The following is a 20,857-nucleotide window of genomic DNA, read 5'->3' as shown; positions in this document are numbered from 1 at the left end:
CATCCTCCTAAATCCGGCCCTGCCGTTAACCATAATTCTGCTGGAGATGTCTCGATACAGCAGTCCCACCCTCTACCTCCCGGTGGGGTGTCATATTTACTGATAGCTGCCTTCTCCCTTTTGGGAACATATATATGCCATGCATATTTAATTATAATGGCGAACACACAGGTCTTTTCATTCGGACAGATAGCCTTTTCGCTCATGGTTCGCTCTCTTCTCTGCCGCTAAGCCTCATGGGAAAACACATAACAACATAACAGCACCCTCTAACCGCTACAATATTTTAGTAAATACGCTGAAGAACGGCAAACACTTGGAAGGCGACGCCTAACAGCTAAAGGCACTGGAGCCTCATCATGGTGGGTTCGTCCAGCTGAGTGACTTCAAAACGCATGGTCCGCCGCCTGACCTGTTGGGTCTCCTGGACTCTATCATCTTGTCTTAATTCATCTGAAGAACTTGATCTCTCTAATAAACAAGTCGAACAAATAGGCTCAGAAGGGATCCGTTGGTCTTGCCGATATTTGTCAAACACATCGTCCTCAGTTTCTGAGAATGACAAGCCCAATGATGTACTCTCTGTTACCTCATCAGTTTCCTCAGATTGGCCAAAAGAGATGTTATAAAATTCACGATTGATGTCACGATTCTCTGCCTCAATGACAGCAGTCTCTTCTTCTGGAATTATTGTTTCCGCAGCAGCATCTCTGTCTGTTGTAAAAATGTGTCTTGATTTTGCTCGTGTTGCTCCTGACAGGAGTAAGGACTTCAGTAAGATTCCTTGTTCGTTTCTTTACATCCACTTCTTAATATGCTTACTTTCTGCGGGTCGTCTCGTCTGATCTGCGGTCGTCGCCGCGTGTGGTGCGGGGCGGAGGAGGGGGGGGACGCGACGGGAGGGCGGCTGTGCGGAAACCGGGCTCCGGTTTCCGCACACAACCGGTTTCCTGGTTGTGGAAACCGGGCCGGAGCCCGTTAACATTAATAAATAAATAAATAAATAATAAATAAATAAATAAATAAATAAATAAATAAATAAATAAATAAATAAATAAATAAATAAATAAATAAATAAATAAATAAATAATAAAAAAAGGTTGTGCCTCTAAAGTGAAACAAATTAAGTGGGAAGAGGAAGGAATTTTTTCAGCATTACATTTTCTTTGCTGCTTTCACATCACAAGAATTTCATTTCCAAAGAACTACAGTCCAGTATTCAGAACAACCAGACAGATTTGACTTCAACTATTTCTGAAACCAAAGTTTGGTGTTTCAGTTTCAGTTGCATGAGAACCATAACCACTTTATTTTCATTTTCATCATTCAATTTTTTAAGCTTTCACTTCTAATGACTAATGAGCCAATGTACTCCTAAAAACCTACAAATTACAATACTTTTATTTCCAGTTTACTAAAGGCACAAACAAAGAAAGCACACAAGCTTGTTTGGTCTGACAAGCGTCAGACCAAATGCTTGTCAGACGTTTGGTCTATGGTCTGATATATACATATATATATGCTGGGCCGGATTTTAGCAGGGGCTTACCGGGGCTGCAGCCTGGGCCCCGGCATTTCGGGGGCCCCGAAGGATGTTTTATATTTTTGTGAATGGATAGTGTCAGAATTTAATCAATCACTGCATGATTTTGACAGCACCGATGAAAAATGTTCCAATTTGTTCTGGCAAACGTCCGTCTTGAATGCTTGCTTGTTATTGGTCCACTTTTGACGCATCTTACGCATTGGGGAGGAGGAGCGTCAAGGGAATATTATTTTACAATGGCGGACAACCGAAAATATGACAGCGGAGCGCAGAAAAGAAGGAAGAGAATAGATTAAGAGCATCGCGACAAAGAGGAGACATTCAAAATGCCTAAACTGACAGGCTTTTTAAACCTGTTAGCGGAGATGGAGCAGAAACCTCATTATCCCCGCTCCTCAAACCCTTAGCTATGCTAACACCGGCACTAAGATCCCGCCAGAACCTTTAACCGTGACTGAGTCGGTGGCTGGACTGGCGTCTGTGGAGTCAGAGTCGGTGGAAGCGGATCTTCTTCCGCAGATGGAAAGACGACTGTGGATCCGTGCAGTACCGATCCGACGCATTGGGGGGAAATTGACGAGTCCGTGCGAGCTTACTGGGCTGAGCGAGGACCGGAGAGCTGTCAAAATATGAATGTTGGCTTTCAAGCATCAGAACGGGTGTACAAGCATCAAAAGCGTCACTTCTCCAAATCTCACTTTAAACGCAAGATGTTAAATGGTGAGTATATCGAAGACCGTGGCTGCTCTACTCTCCATCCACCGGAGCTGCATTTTGTTTTGCATGCCGCATTTTCAGCAATGCTAATACTCAGTCAAACTTTGAAACTGGTTTCAGTGACTGGAAGCACGCAACTGAACGCAAATGCCTAAACTTTAAAAATCCTTCAGAGGGCAGCACTTTGGACTTACCTGGGTCAGGATATTTTCTGAAAACTACAGTATGCCTGATCTCTTTTTCTAGAAGATATTGTTTATATCCATGTTCTGTCTGACTGGCAGAGAAGCACTTTTTGACATTTATTTCCTCCACTATTTACCAAGAACTTTAAAACCAAAGAAACAGTTTGAGTTTTGATATATTCCACTTGTACTTATATGAACTTGTAAATGCTGGGGATATTTGTATAAATATTGTTTTACTCGCTTTGCTTTGTAAAAGTATATTTGAGCATTGCACTTTCTTGCACTCAATCTGTTTTATAGTTTGTGTTGAAGTCCAGGCAACAATAACTATTCAGTGATTTTATTTTGTGATGCAAGCATCATATTCTAGTTTCAACCCCAACATGTGGTTTAGTCTTTCTAGAAAAGAGTTCAGAGTTGTTTGTAGTTTGTGACAACTGGCTTATTAAAGTTGTAGGTTGTCAAAACTTACTGTCTGGTCATTTTCTGCTCATCCTCTAAAACAAAACAAAACATATATATATTTATATATATATATTTTTTTTTTACTCTAGCCCAGGGGCCCCCATCCTGACTCCAGCCCAGGGGCCCCCATCCTCCTAAATCCGGCCCTGCCGTTAACCATAATTCTGCTGGAGATGTCTCGATACAGCAGTCCCACCCACTCTACCTCCCGGTGGGGTGTCATATTTACTGATAGCTGCCTTCTCCTTTTGGGAACATATATATGCCATGCATATTTAATTATAATGGCGAACACACAGGTCTTTTCATTCGGACAGATAGCCTTTTCGCTCATGGTTCGCTCTCTTCTCTGCCGCTAAGCTTCATGGGAAAACACATAACAACATAACAGCACCCTCTAACCGCTACAATATTTTAGTAAATACGCTGAAGAACGGCAAACACTTGGAAGGCGACGCCTAACAGCTAAAGGCACTGGAGCCTCATCATGGTGGGTTCGTCCAGCTGAGTGACTTCCAAAACGCATGGTCCGCCGCCTGACCTGTTGGGTCTCCTGGACTCTATCATCTTGTCTTAATTCATCTGAAGAACTTGATCTCTCTAATAAACAAGTCGAACAAATAGGCTCAGAAGGGATCCGTTGGTCTTGCCGATATTTGTCAAACACATCGTCCTCAGTTTCTGAGAATGACAAGCCCAATGATGTACTCTCTGTTACCTCATCAGTTTCCTCAGATTGGCCAAAAGAGATGTTATAAAATTCACGATTGATGTCACGATTCTCTGCCTCAATGACAGCAGTCTCTTCTTCTGGAATTATTGTTTCCGCAGCAGCATCTCTGTCTGTTGTAAAAATGTGTCTTGATTTTGCTCGTGTTGCTCCCTGACAGGAGTAAGGACTTCAGTAAGAATCCTTGTTAGTTTCTTTTCATCCACTTATTAATATGCTTAAATTCTGCGGGTCGTCTCGTCTGATCTGAGGTCGTAGCCGAGTGTGGTGCGGGGCGGAGGAGGGGGGGGACGCGACGGGAGGGCGGCTGTGCGGAAACCGGGCTCCGGTTTCCGCACAGCCGCACAACCGGTTTCCGGCTGTGCGGAAACCGGGCCGGAGCCCGTTAACATTAATAAATAAATAAATAAATAATAAATAAATAAATAAATAAATAAATAAATAAATAAATAAATAAATAAATAAATAAATAAATAAATAAATAAATAAATAAATAAATAAATAAATAATAAAAAAAGGTTGTGCCTCTAAAGTGAAACAAATTAAGTGGGAAGAGGAAGGAATTTTTTCAGCATTACATTTTCTTTGCTGCTTTCACATCACAAGAATTTCATTTCCAAAGAACTACAGTCCAGTATTCAGAACAACCAGACAGATTTGACTTCAACTATTTCTGAAACCAAAGTTTGGTGTTTCAGTTTCAGTTGCATGAGAACCATAACCACTTTATTTTCATTTTCATCATTCAATTTTTTAAGCTTTCACTTCTAATGACTAATGAGCCAATGTACTCCTAAAAACCTACAAATTACAATACTTTTATTTCCAGTTTACTAAAGGCACAAACAAAGCACACAAGCTTGTTTGGTCTGACAAGCGTCAGACCAAATGCTTGTCAGACGTTTGGTCTATGGTCTGATATATACATATATATATGCTGGGCCGGATTTTAGCAGGGGCTTACCGGGGCTGCAGCCCGGGGCCCCGGCATTTCGGGGGCCCCGAAGGATGTTTTATATTTTGTGAATGGATAGTGTCAGAATTTAATCAATCACTGCATGATTTTGACAGCACCGATGAAAAATGTTCCAATTTGTTCTGGCAAACGTCCGTCTTGAATGCTTGCTTGTTATTGGTCCACTTTTGACGCATCTTACGCATTGGGGAGGAGGGCGTCAAGGGAATATTATGTAACAACGTCGGACAACCGATACGATGACTGCGGAGCCCAGAACCGAAGGAACTGAAACGAAAAAGAGCCTCGCGCCAATGCGGCTACAATCACAATGCATAAACTTACAGGCTTTTTTAAACATGTTAGCGGAGATGGAGCAGAAACCTCATTATCCCGCTCCTCAAACCCTTAGCTATGCTAACACCGGCACTAAGATCCCGCCAGAACCTTTAACCGTGACTGAGTCGGTGGCTGGACTGGCGTCTGTGGAGTCAGAGTCGGTGGAAGCGGGATCTTCTTCCGCAGATGGAAAGACGACTGTGGATCCGTACAGTACCGATCCGGCGCATTGGGGGGAAATTGACGAGTCCGTGCGAGCTTACTGGGCTGAGCGAGGACGGAGAGCTGTCAAAATATGAATGTTGGCTTTCAAGCATCAGAACGGGTGTACAAGCATCAAAAGCGTCACTTCTCCAAATCTCACTTTAAACGCAAGATGTTAAATGGTGAGTATATCGAAGACCGTGGCTGCTCTACTCTCCATCCACCGGAGCTGCATTTTGTTTTGCATGCCGCATTTTCAGCAATGCTAATACTCAGTCAAACTTTGAAACTGGTTTCAGTGACTGGAAGCACGCAACTGAAAGCAAATGCCTAAACTTTAAAAAATCCTTCAGAGGGCAGCACTTTGGACTTACCTGGGTCAGGATATTTTCTGAAAACTACAGTATGCCTGATCTCTTTTTCTAGAAGATATTGTTTATATCCATGTTCTGTCTGACTGGCAGAGAAGCACTTTTTGACATTTATTTCCTCCACTATTTACCAAGAACTTTAAAACCAAAGAAACAGTTTGAGTTTTGATATATTCCACTTGTACTTATATGAACTTGTAAATGCTGGGGATATTTGTATAAATATTGTTTTACTCGCTTTGCTTTGTAAAAGTATATTTGAGCATTGCACTTTCTTGCACTCAATCTGTTTTATAGTTTGTGTTGAAGTCCAGGCAACAATAACTATTCAGTGATTTTATTTTGTGATGCAAGCATCATATTCTAGTTTCAACCCCAACATGTGGTTTAGTCTTTCTAGAAAAGAGTTCAGAGTTGTTTGTAGTTTGTGACAACTGGCTTATTAAAGTTGTAGGTTGTCAAAACTTACTGTCTGGTCATTTTCTGCTCATCCTCTAAAACAAAACAAAACATATATATATTTATATATATATATTTTTTACTCTAGCCCAGGGGCCCCCATCCTGACTCCAGCCCAGGGGCCCCCATCCTCCTAAATCCGGCCCTGCCGTTAACCATAATTCTGCTGGAGATGTCTCGATACAGCAGTCCCACCCACTCTACCTCCCGGTGGGGTGTCATATTTTACTGATAGCTGCCTTCTCCCTTTTGGGAACATATATATGCCATGCATATTTAATTATAATGGCGAACACACAGGTCTTTTCATTCGGACAGATAGCCTTTTCGCTCATGGTTCGCTCTCTTCTCTGCCGCTAAGCCTCATGGGAAAACACATAACAACATAACAGCACCCTCTAACCGCTACAATATTTTAGTAAATACGCTGAAGAACGGCAAACACTTGGAAGGCGACGCCTAACAGCTAAAGGCACTGGAGCCTCATCATGGTGGGTTCGTCCAGCTGAGTGACTTCCAAAACGCATGGTCCGCCGCCTGACCTGTTGGGTCTCCTGGACTCTATCATCTTGTCTTAATTCATCTGAAGAACTTGATCTCTCTAATAAACAAGTCGAACAAATAGGCTCAGAAGGGATCCGTTGGTCTTGCCGATATTTGTCAAACACATCGTCCTCAGTTTCTGAGAATGACAAGCCCAATGATGTACTCTCTGTTACCTCATCAGTTTCCTCAGATTGGCCAAAAGAGATGTTATAAAATTCACGATTGATGTCACGATTCTCTGCCTCAATGACAGCAGTCTCTTCTTCTGGAATTATTGTTTCCGCAGCAGCATCTCTGTCTGTTGTAAAAAATGTGTCTTGATTTTGCTCGTGTTGCTCCCTGACAGGAGTAAGGACTTCAGTAAGAATCCTTGTTAGTTTCTTTTCATCCACTTATTAATATGCTTAAATTCTGCGGGTCGTCTCGTCTGATCTGAGGTCGTAGCCGAGTGTGGTGCGGGGCGGAGGAGGGGGGGGACGCGACGGGAGGGCGGCTGTGCGGAAACCGGGCTCCGGTTTACGCACAGCCGCACAACCTCCGGCAGCTGTGCGGAAACCGGGCCGGAGCCCGTTAACATTAATAAATAAATAAATAAATAATAAATAAATAAATAAATAAATAAATAAATAAATAAATAAATAAATAAATAAATAAATAAATAAATAAATAAATAAATAAATAAATAAATAAATAAATAAATAATAAATAATAAAAAAAGGTTGTGCCTCTAAAGTGAAACAAATTAAGTGGGAAGAGGAAGGAATTTTTTCAGCATTACATTTTCTTTGCTGCTTTCACATCACAAGAATTTCATTTCCAAAGAACTACAGTCCAGTATTCAGAACAACCAGACAGATTTGACTTCAACTATTTCTGAAACCAAAGTTTGGTGTTTCAGTTTCAGTTGCATGAGAACCATAACCACTTTATTTTCATTTTCATCATTCAATTTTTTAAGCTTTCACTTCTAATGACTAATGAGCCAATGTACTCCTAAAAACCTACAAATTACAATACTTTTATTTCCAGTTTACTAAAGGCACAAACAAAGAAAGCACACAAGCTTGTTTGGTCTGACAAGCGTCAGACCAAATGCTTGTCAGACGTTTGGTCTATGGTCTGATATATACATATATATATGCTGGGCCGGATTTTAGCAGGGGCTTACCGGGGCTGCAGCCCGGGGCCCCGGCATTTCGGGGGCCCCGAAGGATGTTTTATATTTTTGTGAATGGATAGTGTCAGAATTTAATCAATCACTGCATGATTTTGACAGCACCGATGAAAAATGTTCCAATTTGTTCTGGCAAACGTCCGTCTTGAATGCTTGCTTGTTATTGGTCCACTTTTGACGCATCTTACGCATTGGGGAGGAGGAGCGTCAAGGGAATATTATTTTACAATGGCGGACAACCGAAAATATGACAGCGGAGCGCAGAAAAGAAGGAAGAGAAAAGAAAAAGAGCATCGCGCCAAAGAGGCGACAATCAAAATGCCTAAACTGACAGGCTTTTTTAAACCTGTTAGCGGAGATGGAGCAGAAACCTCATTATCCCCGCTCCTCAAACCCTTAGCTATGCTAACACCGGCACTAAGATCCCGCCAGAACCTTTAACCGTGACTGAGTCGGTGGCTGGACTGGCGTCTGTGGAGTCAGAGTCGGTGGAAGCGGGATCTTCTTCCGCAGATGGAAAGACGACTGTGGATCCGTAGTACCGATCCGGCGCATTTGGGGAAATTGACGAGTCCGCGAGCTTACTGGGCTGAGCGAGGACCGGAGAGCTGTCAAAATATGAATGTTGGCTTTCAAGCATCAGAACGGGTGTACAAGCATCAAAAGCGTCACTTCTCCAAATCTCACTTTAAACGCAAGATGTTAAATGGTGAGTATATCGAAAGACCGTGGCTGCTCTACTCTCCATCCACCGGAGCTGCATTTTGTTTTGCATGCCGCATTTTCAGCAATGCTAATACTCAGTCAAACTTTGAAACTGGTTTCAGTGACTGGAAGCACGCAACTGAAAGCAAATGCCTAAACTTTAAAAATCCTTCAGAGGGCAGCACTTTGGACTTACCTGGGTCAGGATATTTTCTGAAAACTACAGTATGCCTGATCTCTTTTTCTAGAAGATATTGATTATATCCATGTTCTGTCTGACTGGCAGAGAAGCACTTTTTTGACATTTATTTCCTCCACTATTTACCAAGAACTTTAAAACCAAAGAAACAGTTTGAGTTTTGATATATTCCACTTGTACTTATATGAACTTGTAAATGCTGGGGATATTTGTATAAATATTGTTTTACTCGCTTTGCTTTGTAAAAGTATATTTGAGCATTGCACTTTCTTGCACTCAATCTGTTTTATAGTTTGTGTTGAAGTCCAGGCAACAATAACTATTCAGTGATTTTATTTTGTGATGCAAGCATCATATTCTAGTTTCAACCCCAACATGTGGTTTAGTCTTTCTAGAAAAGAGTTCAGAGTTGTTTGTAGTTTGTGACAACTGGCTTATTAAAGTTGTAGGTTGTCAAAACTTACTGTCTGGTCATTTTCTGCTCATCCTCTAAAACAAAACAAAACATATATATATTTATATATATATATATTTTTTTTACTCTAGCCCAGGGGCCCCCATCCTGACTCCAGCCCAGGGGCCCCCATCCTCCTAAATCCGGCCCTGCCGTTAACCATAATTCTGCTGGAGATGTCTCGATACAGCAGTCCCACCCACTCTACCTCCCGGTGGGGTGTCATATTTTACTGATAGCTGCCTTCTCCCTTTTGGGAACATATATATGCCATGCATATTTAATTATAATGGCGAACACACAGGTCTTTTCATTCGGACAGATAGCCTTTTCGCTCATGGTTCGCTCTCTTCTCTGCCGCTAAGCCTCATGGGAAAACACATAACAACATAACAGCACCCTCTAACCGCTACAATATTTTAGTAAATACGCTGAAGAACGGCAAACACTTGGAAGGCGACGCCTAACAGCTAAAGGCACTGGAGCCTCATCATGGTGGGTTCGTCCAGCTGAGTTTTGATATATTCCACTTGTACTTATATGAACTTGTAAATGCTGGGGATATTTGTACAAATATTGTTTTACTCGCTTTGCTTTGTAAAAGTATATTTGAGCATTGCACTTTCTTGCACTCAATCTGTTTTATAGTTTGTGTTGAAGTCCAGGCAACAATAACTATTCAGTGATTTTATTTTGTGATGCAAGCATCATATTCTAGTTTCAACCCCAACATGTGGTTTAGTCTTTCTAGAAAAGAGTTCAGAGTTGTTTGTAGTTTGTGACAACTGGCTTATTAAAGTTGTAGGTTGTCAAAACTTACTGTCTGGTCATTTTCTGCTCATCCTCTAAAACAAAACAAAACATATATATATTTATATATATATATTTTTTTTTTTTACTCTAGCCCAGGGGCCCCCATCCTGACTCCAGCCCAGGGGCCCCCATCCTCCTAAATCCGGCCCTGACTGCATCCCACCGAGCAACCCGAGCTGAGAAGGAGGAGACATGGGAAATATTAGGATATTGTGAAACATGATGATGGACGGTCTGTCGCTCTTACAGCGGTGTAAGTGACGCTAACCTTTTTCTCACCACTTGGGATTATGCACCTGCTACTGCAATACAATATATCACCACATGGTGGAACTACTTGCCTTGATTTTGATCAAGGCAAGTACGTAGTTTTTTAAGACCGGTAGGTTGCGTTTGATTTGTAGGTCACCTGTATTCTTCGTTGTGGATTCTTTCTGATGGATTCCTACAGGCTGGTGTGCTTCCCAGTAACGTGTGGTGAAAGTGGCACATTATTTCTGATGTTCAAATAAGTACTTGTGGAGAGATGCGAGTCTTTGCTCTCTTGCCATCTACCTCCGCACTTGTCTTCAAGTGTGGATACACAGACAGCCCACTGAACCCAGGATCTCACCTCACTGTAGCAGTAAACGGGAGTTGATTTCCTGTTATTTCCCCAGGAATCTTAGCGCCATACTTCTACTCTGTGACACCAAGAGCGAGATGGAAGTCCGTCACATTGACCTGTTTCGTGCGTTACTAAAGTTTGTACAATCACAGGTTTAAGAAAGAGTTGAGTGCCACAATTGCGCGGCACACAACGTAATTTTGGAGCACTCTGGTGAAGAACATCGCCAATAGAAGGATTCAGAGGGAGCATTTCATCAGAGATCACACCGATCTGCTGCTCTTGATAATGGTTTATTAGCGTTTAGATTGCCCGGACTGATCATCCTGGAGCTCTGAGCAAAACTTAAAGGAGCCGTGCGGTACCGGTACCGGTGCAACTGCCTTCAGTCGAGCCATGTCCGCTTTGTGAATGCGCATTTCTGGACAGAAAGCATCTCTATTCTGTAAATGTACAACTTATGCACATGATTCTACTATTTAGAATAAACGTCCACAGTCCCCACTCAAAGTCCTTTGAGTGGGGACTGTCCCGGCTGAACTCGCTACTGTTCAGACAGGCATGTTCTCTTTATTTTCTTTTTAAATTTGGATTGTTTTCCCCCTTTTAAAATGTATTATTTTTATTTTGTGCCCTCAAAGGACCTATTAAATAAAATATATAATTATTATAAATATCTATACTGCTTCAAACAAGGACGTTGCCATGGTTATTGCTTCACGTGGTGACACACTTCCGGGTATTTTTACTAATTTACATAGGCTACTGTATATATTTAAGGGTGGCGACAGGGCGGGCCATCAGCTGTGCTCTATTTCACGCAAATTGGGATGTATAAAGGAAAGGTGCGCGGCCATGTGCGTGCGCACGGCTTTATACATCCGGATTTCTTTGTGCGCCGCACTTTTCTAAATTTGTCCGTACGCCAAGTTTTAGTATGAAAACTGCGCACTCATACACAAGGCCCCGGGTTTGAGCATTTCTGTTGAAATCTGAAAATGGCTGCCCAGACATCTCCCATAAAATCTGATGGAGTTTAAAAAGTACTGCCAAGAAATTAGCCTAAAGACAGATGTGCTAAGCCTGTGTGGCAAAATATTCAAAAAGACTGAAGGTTGTAAAGGCTGGATCAACAAAGCTCTTAATGGTTATGTAAACATGTTTTCTTAGTTTTCCATTGTAATAAATTTGCAGAAATAAATAAAAATGTTTCACATTGTCATAATGAACTGTCAGGAAAGAGAATAAGAAATAAGGCTTTAGCACTGAGAATACTTTTCAGATGCACTACGAAGGCTGGAAATATTTCACTCTGCATTCTATGCACGATTCACTGATAGTGTCTCTATAGAAAATTGTTAAACTACTTTAAATAATTAACTAAGCTAGGGAACGGTTTGACAAGGATAGAATGTATGTGTGATTGAATTGATTTTTTTGTAAAGTGCCTCAAGATGACATATGTTGTGGAGTGGCACTGTATAAGTAAACTGAATTGAATTTCTGAAATAAAGATATTTCATTTTTTCACAATATTCTTCTTTAAATGTACCTGTAAATGCAGTGTTCAACTTACAAGCAACATATGCACAATTTTCAAATGGGTTGATTTAAAAAGAAAACTGCAGAACCACAAGTTAGGTTTGTTGCGACAAAAACAGAACTCTACTGAAGATGTTTTGCTGCAGCTTGAGGTAGTAATTTTAATGGAATTAAAATGTTTGTTAAAAAAAAAAATCAAATAAAAAAATCTAAGAATTCCACTATAACTGAGCCATGTCGGCACACTATCATTACAAAGTACCAGTTAAACGTTTGGGTACACCTCCCATCGCTTCTGGAAAGCTGTCAGTGGATGGTTTTGTGAGTGACACTGATGAAGAAAATCAGCAATAAAGAAGAAGATTGTTGGATTGCAAACTGGAAAAAGAAAAGCACCAGACAAACGTTTACCATGGTTGGGTCCTCCGAAGGAAAAACATTAGTGAAAGAAATATGTAAAAGTAAAAGTTAGAAAGGTGCAGATAAAAGAAAGGTTCACTAAAAGTTATTTGAAAGTCTTTCTGTTCGTCCACACAATCTCCATGTAGAAAATAATCAAAATATAGAACATAATTTATCAGGAGGTGTGAGCCTTTTTTTTTTTAACAAGTACTCTACACATATTTCCATTGTCCATAATAGAAACGTTATACATCAAAATATGATAAGGCAGAGGTAGTCTCATAGACTTTCACATACATTTACACACATGTGTATGAACATACAGTCACAGTATTCACTCTAATGTAAGGTTTAACAAATTAGAAGAGAAATTGGAAGCTGCTCTGGTTCCTAGAAGGTCCTACATATTAACAATAAAAAAAAATAAAATAAAATAAAAATTAGTCAACCTCAGATGAACAAGATTATTTAAATATATCCAAAACCCAGAAGCAGTGGATAGTAAAAGTCTACCCTTATTGTATCCATGGGAGTTAAGAAGCAGCGAGCTGCTCCTGGCAAGATGGATGTAGTCATCATAGACTACATCCACCACCAAGTCATCATAGACATGAGAACCTCAAGAAAAGTAGCTATTTTGGCATTTTGCTGGTACAGCGGATATACGTGAAGGACATAACCCAACAGAAGCAACAGTTACTGCCAGCAATCAGGGATTGTCCATTAGCTGACTTTAAGCTTTTAATCTAGAGGCAACTAGTACGTAAGGAGCAACTACACATCCACATGTGTTTGATACATCCTCTTGTAACTACTGTAAGTGCTTTAATCTAGTCTGGACTACAGTAGCAGATTAAGATCCTGGGGCAACACTATGAAAATAAGAATAAGTTTCATAAAGTTTCTTTTAAAAAAACCCAAAACAAAACAAAAAAAACAACGCCACAAAATTAATACTAGGGAGAAAAATCTACCAACCTCTCATGGCATCAATTTTTCAAATTTCACCTAATTTTTCCACACAAAGCTGAAAGGAACTCGTAACAGTTCCTTAATATATTTTAATTCCTTGGAGCAGGAAAACATGGACTCCGTATGTAAAGTATCTGCTTCCTTCTGCCTTTCTAGACATTTTGTAGCAAAACAGTTGGTCAATATCAAACATATGATAAAAAACAGCAAATTGGAGAAGTGCCTGAAAATGTCATTAAATTAGACTTCAGCATTAATTTAGAGTAACGTATGTACAGCAGGTCAGTGGTTTCTAGGACAAAATACAATGACTAAGAGGAAGTCCTTCAGACCCCCTTCAGAGGTGGACGATCACACATTCATACATTGAACTGCTTTATGCAGGAAAACATGCCTTCGAATTCTGGGCACATACCGTTAGACCAGTAGTGTCCAGCTGCAGTCCTAAAGCACCAGAGTCCTGCAGCTTTTAGATGAGTCCCTTCTCCTACACACTTGAATTAAACCAGCCTTCCTAGGATCCAGTCAAGCTCTACAGAGTTCTGCTCATGAATTAACACCGGAGCCAGGAGTGCTGAAACACAGAGACATCTAAAAGTTGCAAGACACTGACCCTTAAGGACATGAGATTGAGACCACTAGTTTAGACTGCCATAAGTTTATATTTTCATTTTTAAAAGTTCTTCTCCTTTAATATGTTTTTCTAGATTGATATGGTAGAAGATGTCTTGCAACTAATGTGCTTATTGAAGACATCGTTTCCGAACAAGCGGAGTTTTTGATACTATTTAGTTAATTTCATTGCAAATCAGAAACTTTGGTAGATACCCATTTGATGTGACAAATGTTTCCAGATATTTTCAGCAACTGAACACAAGTAATATTACCACAGCTTCCTAAATCCACATTAAAGCAGCAGATGAGAAACATCCTAAGAAAATTCCATCAACACTTTTGTCAGAAAGGCACAGACGATCAGAAAATAAAGCCATCTTTTCTAGATATATACATTTAGAAAAGGTGACTTTTTTTTTTTTTTAAGAGGTTACATATCTGCATTCAAACATTAAAACATTGTCCATGTTAAAAGTGGAGGGATTTTGAGGGTTGGGAAGGTAGTGAATCTCAGCTGAATTTTTCTAAAACATTCAAATCTTTTCAGTTATGAGGTAATACTAATGAGGTGACTTGTTGCTTGGATGCTCGTTTTCAAATAATATGTACAACAATATATACAACAAGTGCATATGACAATACTTCAGGAAAAGAGCTGTTTACTGCTGAAAAGCATGGTAATAGTGAGGTAGGGAGCTGGAATTGCTTACAGCAGGACTATATGACTGAGGTAGCTGGCTGTGGTTAAAAACTCCTGAGCCTTGTGGTGCATGAGACTGGGGGGGTTGGAAAAAAGTGAAAGGCCCTGGTGCTTGGGAGGAGAACCCTGATGAAGACGATGGAGAAGAAGTGGGGGAGGAGGAGGGTGGATAACCCATCACTAACCCCATGTGAGGGTTATAAGGTGGCAGGCTGAAAGGCAGAAAGCTAAGCAGCGACCCAAGGTCCACGTTAGTGTTACACGGCAAATCATTAGAGACAGCAGGAGTCCTAGGTAATGCATGCGTGTCCCCACCGACATCCAGCCCGTCACCCAAAATTTGCTTCTGGGGTGAAGCAGAAACGGAGGAATTCATCGTGCTTAGTTGAGGTGAAGGGTTACTCTGAAAGTCCAGCAGGAAGCTCTCCATGTCAGAGCGCGGATATGAGGAAGGTCCGTACTGATACTGTGACATGTTACTATAGGGTTGCTGCTGTGATGCTGCTGGTGGCTGAAGACCATGGCGAAGTGAGTGGGAAGAATGTGTAGTCAGATGATGTCCTACACCCATGCTCGAGGACAAGGACCCTTGGACGAGTCCATGAGGATGCCCCATAGCAGGGATTAGATTTGTCAATGTGTAGGAAGGGCTCATTTCCCTGGTAAAAGCTTCAGAAGTATCCTTAGAGGCAGAACTAATCATAGAAGACTCTGGACTGGGCTCTTCTTTGACTGGACAGGGGTTGGCTGAGGTCTGAGGAGCTACATGAGTGCTGGGAGTAGATGGTGGCATCAAACCAGACTCCTGTGCATGGCTCTTTTTCAAATGGCGGGTCAGGTGGTCTCTGCGGCCAAATCGTTGTGCGCAGCACGGGCAAAGGAAGTCACGGCGACCAGTATGCACCACAGCATGACGGCGTACATCCTTGCGGGTATAAAACCGCCGGTCGCATCGTTCACATGAGTACTTCCTCTCTCTCAATGGCACATTAGGGCTTCCCTCTGTTGAGAGAGGTGTGTCACTATGTTCACCCAGGTTCTCCAACATAGCTGCAGACTCCTTCATGCATTGCTGGCCCGCCGTAGTGCTGTGGAAGGCAACCAGGTGGCGTTTGTAACCCAATTGAGTGTTATATTGTTTTCCACAATCCTGGCATTGGAAAAGCTGCCTACTGGCTGGGAGGTCCTCATAAACATGCCCTTTGAGATTATCCTGGTGAAACATGGTCTAATTACATGGAAATTGGTGGCTCCAGCTGCTGCAGGGGCGCTGAACAAGCGCCCAAGCAGATACAAACAAGAGTCATGAGGAGAAATAACCATTAGTCACTAGAATTGTGGTTATTTTCTCAACTCCAGAATGAATACGTTTTGGTAGGAACCATGTTTTTTTTTTTAAAGTTTGTTGTTCTTCTGCAGGAATGCAAAAATGATCTGATTACTATTAATGGGGAAAGTCCAGAATTTTAATTGTGCTAAAAAAGATGCCATAGCAACCCCAAAAGGGCTGCAGTCATGAGATGTTTTCAGAGGATGGCTCAGTTAGGTGTTTTTTGAGAAGGGCAGTTGTGCTGGCCTCCAGTCTATTTTAGGACCGAAAAGATCTGAAAACAGACAGTGCCAGCTGCCAAATCACCTGGGTAGTCCATTGTCACTACAAACCTGAAAAGTGAACACAAAAAGACAAACAACGTCACTAAATGTCAAAATCACCAGTAAATGGTGCAACAAAAGACAAGACAAGTAGAAATGTGAATCACTACAGAATCATGGAACCAGTGGAATCAGTTAACTTAATTTGCAGATGCACATGCAATATATATCTATATGCATTTATATACACATTTAAAAATGCTCAAGCTACGAGCTACTTGTTTTTTGGGGAAGTAGTTTGTGTTTCAAAAAGTGTTTTTGCATGGCTGACCCCTTTATTCTGTTGGTGTGTACAGGAGCACATCGGGTATGGGAGCTGCAGCGGGAACAACGCTACTTTATATCACAAAGCTAATTTTGTAAAATTCATTCCAGTTCTGTCTGTGGACAAGCTCACCAGCTCCTTTTGTGTTTTAATGGCGGCTGGGAAGCATTACCACATAGCGTCTGACAGAGGAGCAGAGGTGGTCCAAAAAAGTTGCACAAAATTGAGTCTGACTTTTTTTTTTTCCCCGAACACCAGCTGGTACTGATGATTGGATATGCTCATCTTGGATAGATGCGCACAACGGCATGGAGAGATTATATGTCAGTCAATGAAATTGCTCCGGTGCAGTACCTGGCTCGGTCCTGCTTTTCCACCAGATACCCTCTAACCAGTATGGTCCCGGTTCGCCTTGGCCAGATTCCTTTTCTTTTACAGGCGTGGCTGTCCTCAGATTTTGGAACCTATTTCTGGGATAGTATTAGCAGGACCAAGCCAGGTAAGGCACCGATTGACAAGTGACCGTATTCATTGATTGGCTCATGATTTAGGTCACTGAAAACTCCACAACAACATTATAGTTTAGCTGTGGTCTGCGGACATGCAAGAGCTGCTTAGTACTGAGGAGTAATTATGTGTTTAATCAGGGGCAGCGCCAGGAACATTCCACTGCGTTAAGTTTTGCAGCGGAATGATCGTGACTTTGCAGCACTAATTCATACCGGAGGGGAAATTACAAGCATTATTCCAGTCAATCCAGATGAACAAGAATATATCACCCAGTCCTACTTCAAAAGACTTCATCCCACAACCTTCCTCTCCCACATCCATCTCGTCTCTTTCGGAACTTCAGGTGACGAACAAGCTGTGAAAGATCATGATGCCAAAGGCTGCAGATTTAGACAGCACCTCAAGAACCTCAGGGTCCTGAGGTGCTGCACAGATCGACGGTCTGACATCATGGGGTTTATGTTCAACTTTAGCCCCACAGTTATGGGGAAAGTACCATAACTGTGGAAGATGTCTTGTGTTCAAAAGTCCAAGCTTCCAGAGGACATCAGCACCCAGAGGCTGGTTGCATCTAATGAAGAACCCTGGCAAAGTTGGTCCTCAACCATCTACGCTTCCTAGTGACGTTGTTTTGTTTTTTTTGATCCACCGCAGTTTGCCTACAGTCTAGCATTAGGGTGGATGACGCACCGAAGACCTTCTCTGACTAAAGCAGCGTCACTCATCTTCAATGGTGTTATCTGTTGAAGCAACAGCTTATCTACAGCTGAGATGAAGTGGCTAGATAAGCTCATCTGGAAAGCCACTTCTGTGCTTGAATGGTCCCTTGACCCATTGGTGGGAGACAGAAGGACTAAAATACTATTACCAGGGTTTCCCACAGTGTATTATAAGCCACCAGGTTTTACTTGTCCCCCCCACCAGGCTAAATGTCATTTATTTTAAATAGGGTTTTTTATACACAGCAGTACCAGTGACAGGAAAGACAGATTAAGCTAGGTTTATAGTTGATGCACTGAACTGGGCATGAGGGCATGCGTACCAACTGTGCTGTCCCTGCACCTGCCCGTTTGCTTCACATGCTGGTATTTCTAAGTAACAATGCTTGCTTCTGCACCTCACAATTTTTGTAACTTTTAATATTTTTAACAAGAAAACACAATGGGCCACTGGTGAGCATCCCTAACGCCTTTACCACTGGGCTTCGCGAGTCTTCAGTGGGAAACTGATGGATAATGTCTCCCACCCAGTGCATGCAGCTGCTGCTGCTGAACTTGCGCTCCTTCAGTAACAGACTGCTGCATTCAAAATGCACAGAACAGCGTTTTAGGAGATTGTTCCTCTCAGCAGCTGTTTAGTATTTACATACACATGCTGGCATTTGCACAATCTACTCCTCCAATCCCAGATGAGGCCTCCTTTTAAATCCACCACTTCCTGAGACAAGATAAGCCTGATTCTTTGTTGAGAGAGCTTGCCACTTTGCCAGGTGTTTGACTGCTTTAAATAGCTTTGTCTTATTGTGGGCAGAACTTCACTTAAGTTAAAATATTAGGATTTATGGAGTCCCTGTAAAATTTGGGCTGATTTCTTCAGAGTATTCTAATTTTTTGAATTCCTGTTTTCGTGGGTTTTATGAGCTGGAAGCCCAAATTATGTAACAATAAACAAACAAATACTTTAAATCGTTTAAACTGTGGGCCCTGAATCTATAACCTATATGAAAGCTTAACTTTTTGAATGGAATTATGGGAATTAAACAATTTATGAATTATATTCAAATTTTTTGGAAAGGGCCTGCTGAGAACTGTTTTATTTCACAAACATTCAGACCTATTTGTGTCAACTTGTGTGGATTGGGTCAAAATCCACAGGAAATATAAACTTTTGGTTATGGTCATTTGGGAAGTTCCTGTGGTCGTTATGATTTTAAGACTAGTAAACAAAGTTGTTTAACAGTAAATGGCTTCACCCAACCAGTAACCATGACTGAAAAGTACGTTTTTTATGTTATTCATGTCCTCTAGAAAAATAGCCAAATAAATAAATAAATAAATAAATAAATAAATAATTCCGCCAAAGTATGCACACTTATGATCACAACTGTGAGTGACGTAGTAACATTAGCAAACCTTTAGTCCCTATAGAGTTTCCAGAAGACAAAGTCAGACTATTCAAAGCTTGTTATTAAACTGATGCGCTGCTACGGCGTAGACTCTCGGCCGAATCTTTGACTGTGAAGCCCAGTCCCAGGCTAAGTTTCACAGCTAGCCTGCTTGCGGAAACTAACTTTGTACAAACGTATTTCTAACTCGTCTGTTTAGACGTAATACGCCAGGTTTCTCTCAAGGTGTTTCCAAAGAACAACTAGCGTGTCTTTGACAAACGGAAGACCTTGGTCCAGAGTAGGAGGATTATTCATAAACAAAAGATGAACGCTTGAAAACTTCTGTCGAAGGTTGTTGTGACTTCAATTATCCAGTTTTCTTGTGGGAAACAGACCAGGCACACAGCTTTGGTTCTTTAGGCAGACGAAAACACAACTGTACTCACCGGATGCATGTCTTTCCAGCTTTCTGCCCAGCTTTCGTTTTGCGCTTCACGACGACATAGTGGGATAAGTTTGAAAGCTGTTTCTTGGAGTTTGGGCCTGGACAGTGGGACACCGCGCTGGAACCCAGGCATTCTGGGAGAGTGACGTAACAACGGGGAGGGCGACTTTCCTGTAGACATTAAACACGAGAAAATATTTAGCTGCTCCTATTTCGTCTTCCTTATTTATTAAAGGATTGAGTACAACAAGTATACAAAGAACAGTGTGCGATATTATAGTAGTCACAACGTGAGACAGGGGTTATAACAACATCATGTACATTAACTAAATTTGGAAAATACACTCATAATATGTTTTAATCGCCTTACAGTTTTTTTAATTGAGATAGTAACTGAAAGTAGTTGAAAAGATAGAAATTTAAAAGTCACAAAGCAAGGGAATTTTCTATTGAATTTACACTTGTGAATTAAAAAAAAACTTTGCTAAAAATGCAATCAAATTAATTAAAAAAATAATTTATAATTTCATGAATAGTTGTTAAACCAAGAGCAATGCTATCCCAGCATAAAACAAACACCTTATATATACTATCGATTATAAACCAATATGTATTACTGTCGCAATACATATTGGATTCCCTCGCAATAAATTTGCTAATATACCCTGGCCTATTTTGTACACAATCACAGTGATGACAAATGTTGACTTAAAATTGCAAATACCTTAAAGAGACGCAGTGAAAACGTGCTTATAAATCCTTAAGTCTTTGATGAATGTTTGTGTAAGTTTGAGATAGGACTGCGCATGAAAACGGCCCTTTAATGACCAGACTAACTCAAAAAACATTGTCAAAGTTGTCAGATGACTTTATTATCCTGTAAAAAAAATAACTCAAACATAGTTTGAATGTATTCTTTCTTTATTTTCTTCTTATATAAAGTTTCTGTTTATTTCTTAGAAGAGAAAGAGATAGAAAGCCCATGTTTGGATTTTGCACATATGTTTATGGTGCATTTTTATCTTAAAGAAGAATATATAAAACTGCAGATATTTCACTAACCAGACATTAAAAGACATGAAAAAACTTTACAAAAACCTTAAATTGCAGTAGAATGACTTTCAGTATTCAAGATGCTGCATGAACTGATCAGTACATATGCAACGTCCCCCAC

General features: G+C 40.9%; 1 protein-coding gene across 1 annotated transcript; it reads right to left on the bottom strand.

Annotated features, from left to right (window-relative positions):
- Positions 1–11,362: 11,362 nt before the first annotated feature.
- On the bottom strand, positions 11,363–15,947 carry LOC122821628 (zinc finger protein PLAG1-like). The gene has a single exon (XM_044099762.1). The coding sequence runs from the start codon at positions 15,926–15,928 to the stop codon at positions 14,663–14,665; it is 1,266 nt and encodes a 421-aa protein (XP_043955697.1). The 5' UTR covers positions 15,929–15,947; the 3' UTR covers positions 11,363–14,662.
- Between the last annotated feature and the right edge of the window lie 4,910 nt (positions 15,948–20,857).

The sequence above is a fragment of the Gambusia affinis genome, linkage group LG01 (genome assembly GCF_019740435.1).
Source record: "Gambusia affinis linkage group LG01, SWU_Gaff_1.0, whole genome shotgun sequence".
Classification (NCBI taxonomy): Eukaryota; Metazoa; Chordata; class Actinopteri; order Cyprinodontiformes; family Poeciliidae; genus Gambusia; species Gambusia affinis.
This window is presented reverse-complemented; position numbering and strand designations above follow the sequence as displayed.

Excerpts from the sequence above, each read along its gene's own strand:
- LOC122821628 (XM_044099762.1), bottom strand. The coding sequence starts at position 15,928 with ATGTTTCACCAGGATAATCTCAAAGGGCATGTTTATGAGGACCTCCCA.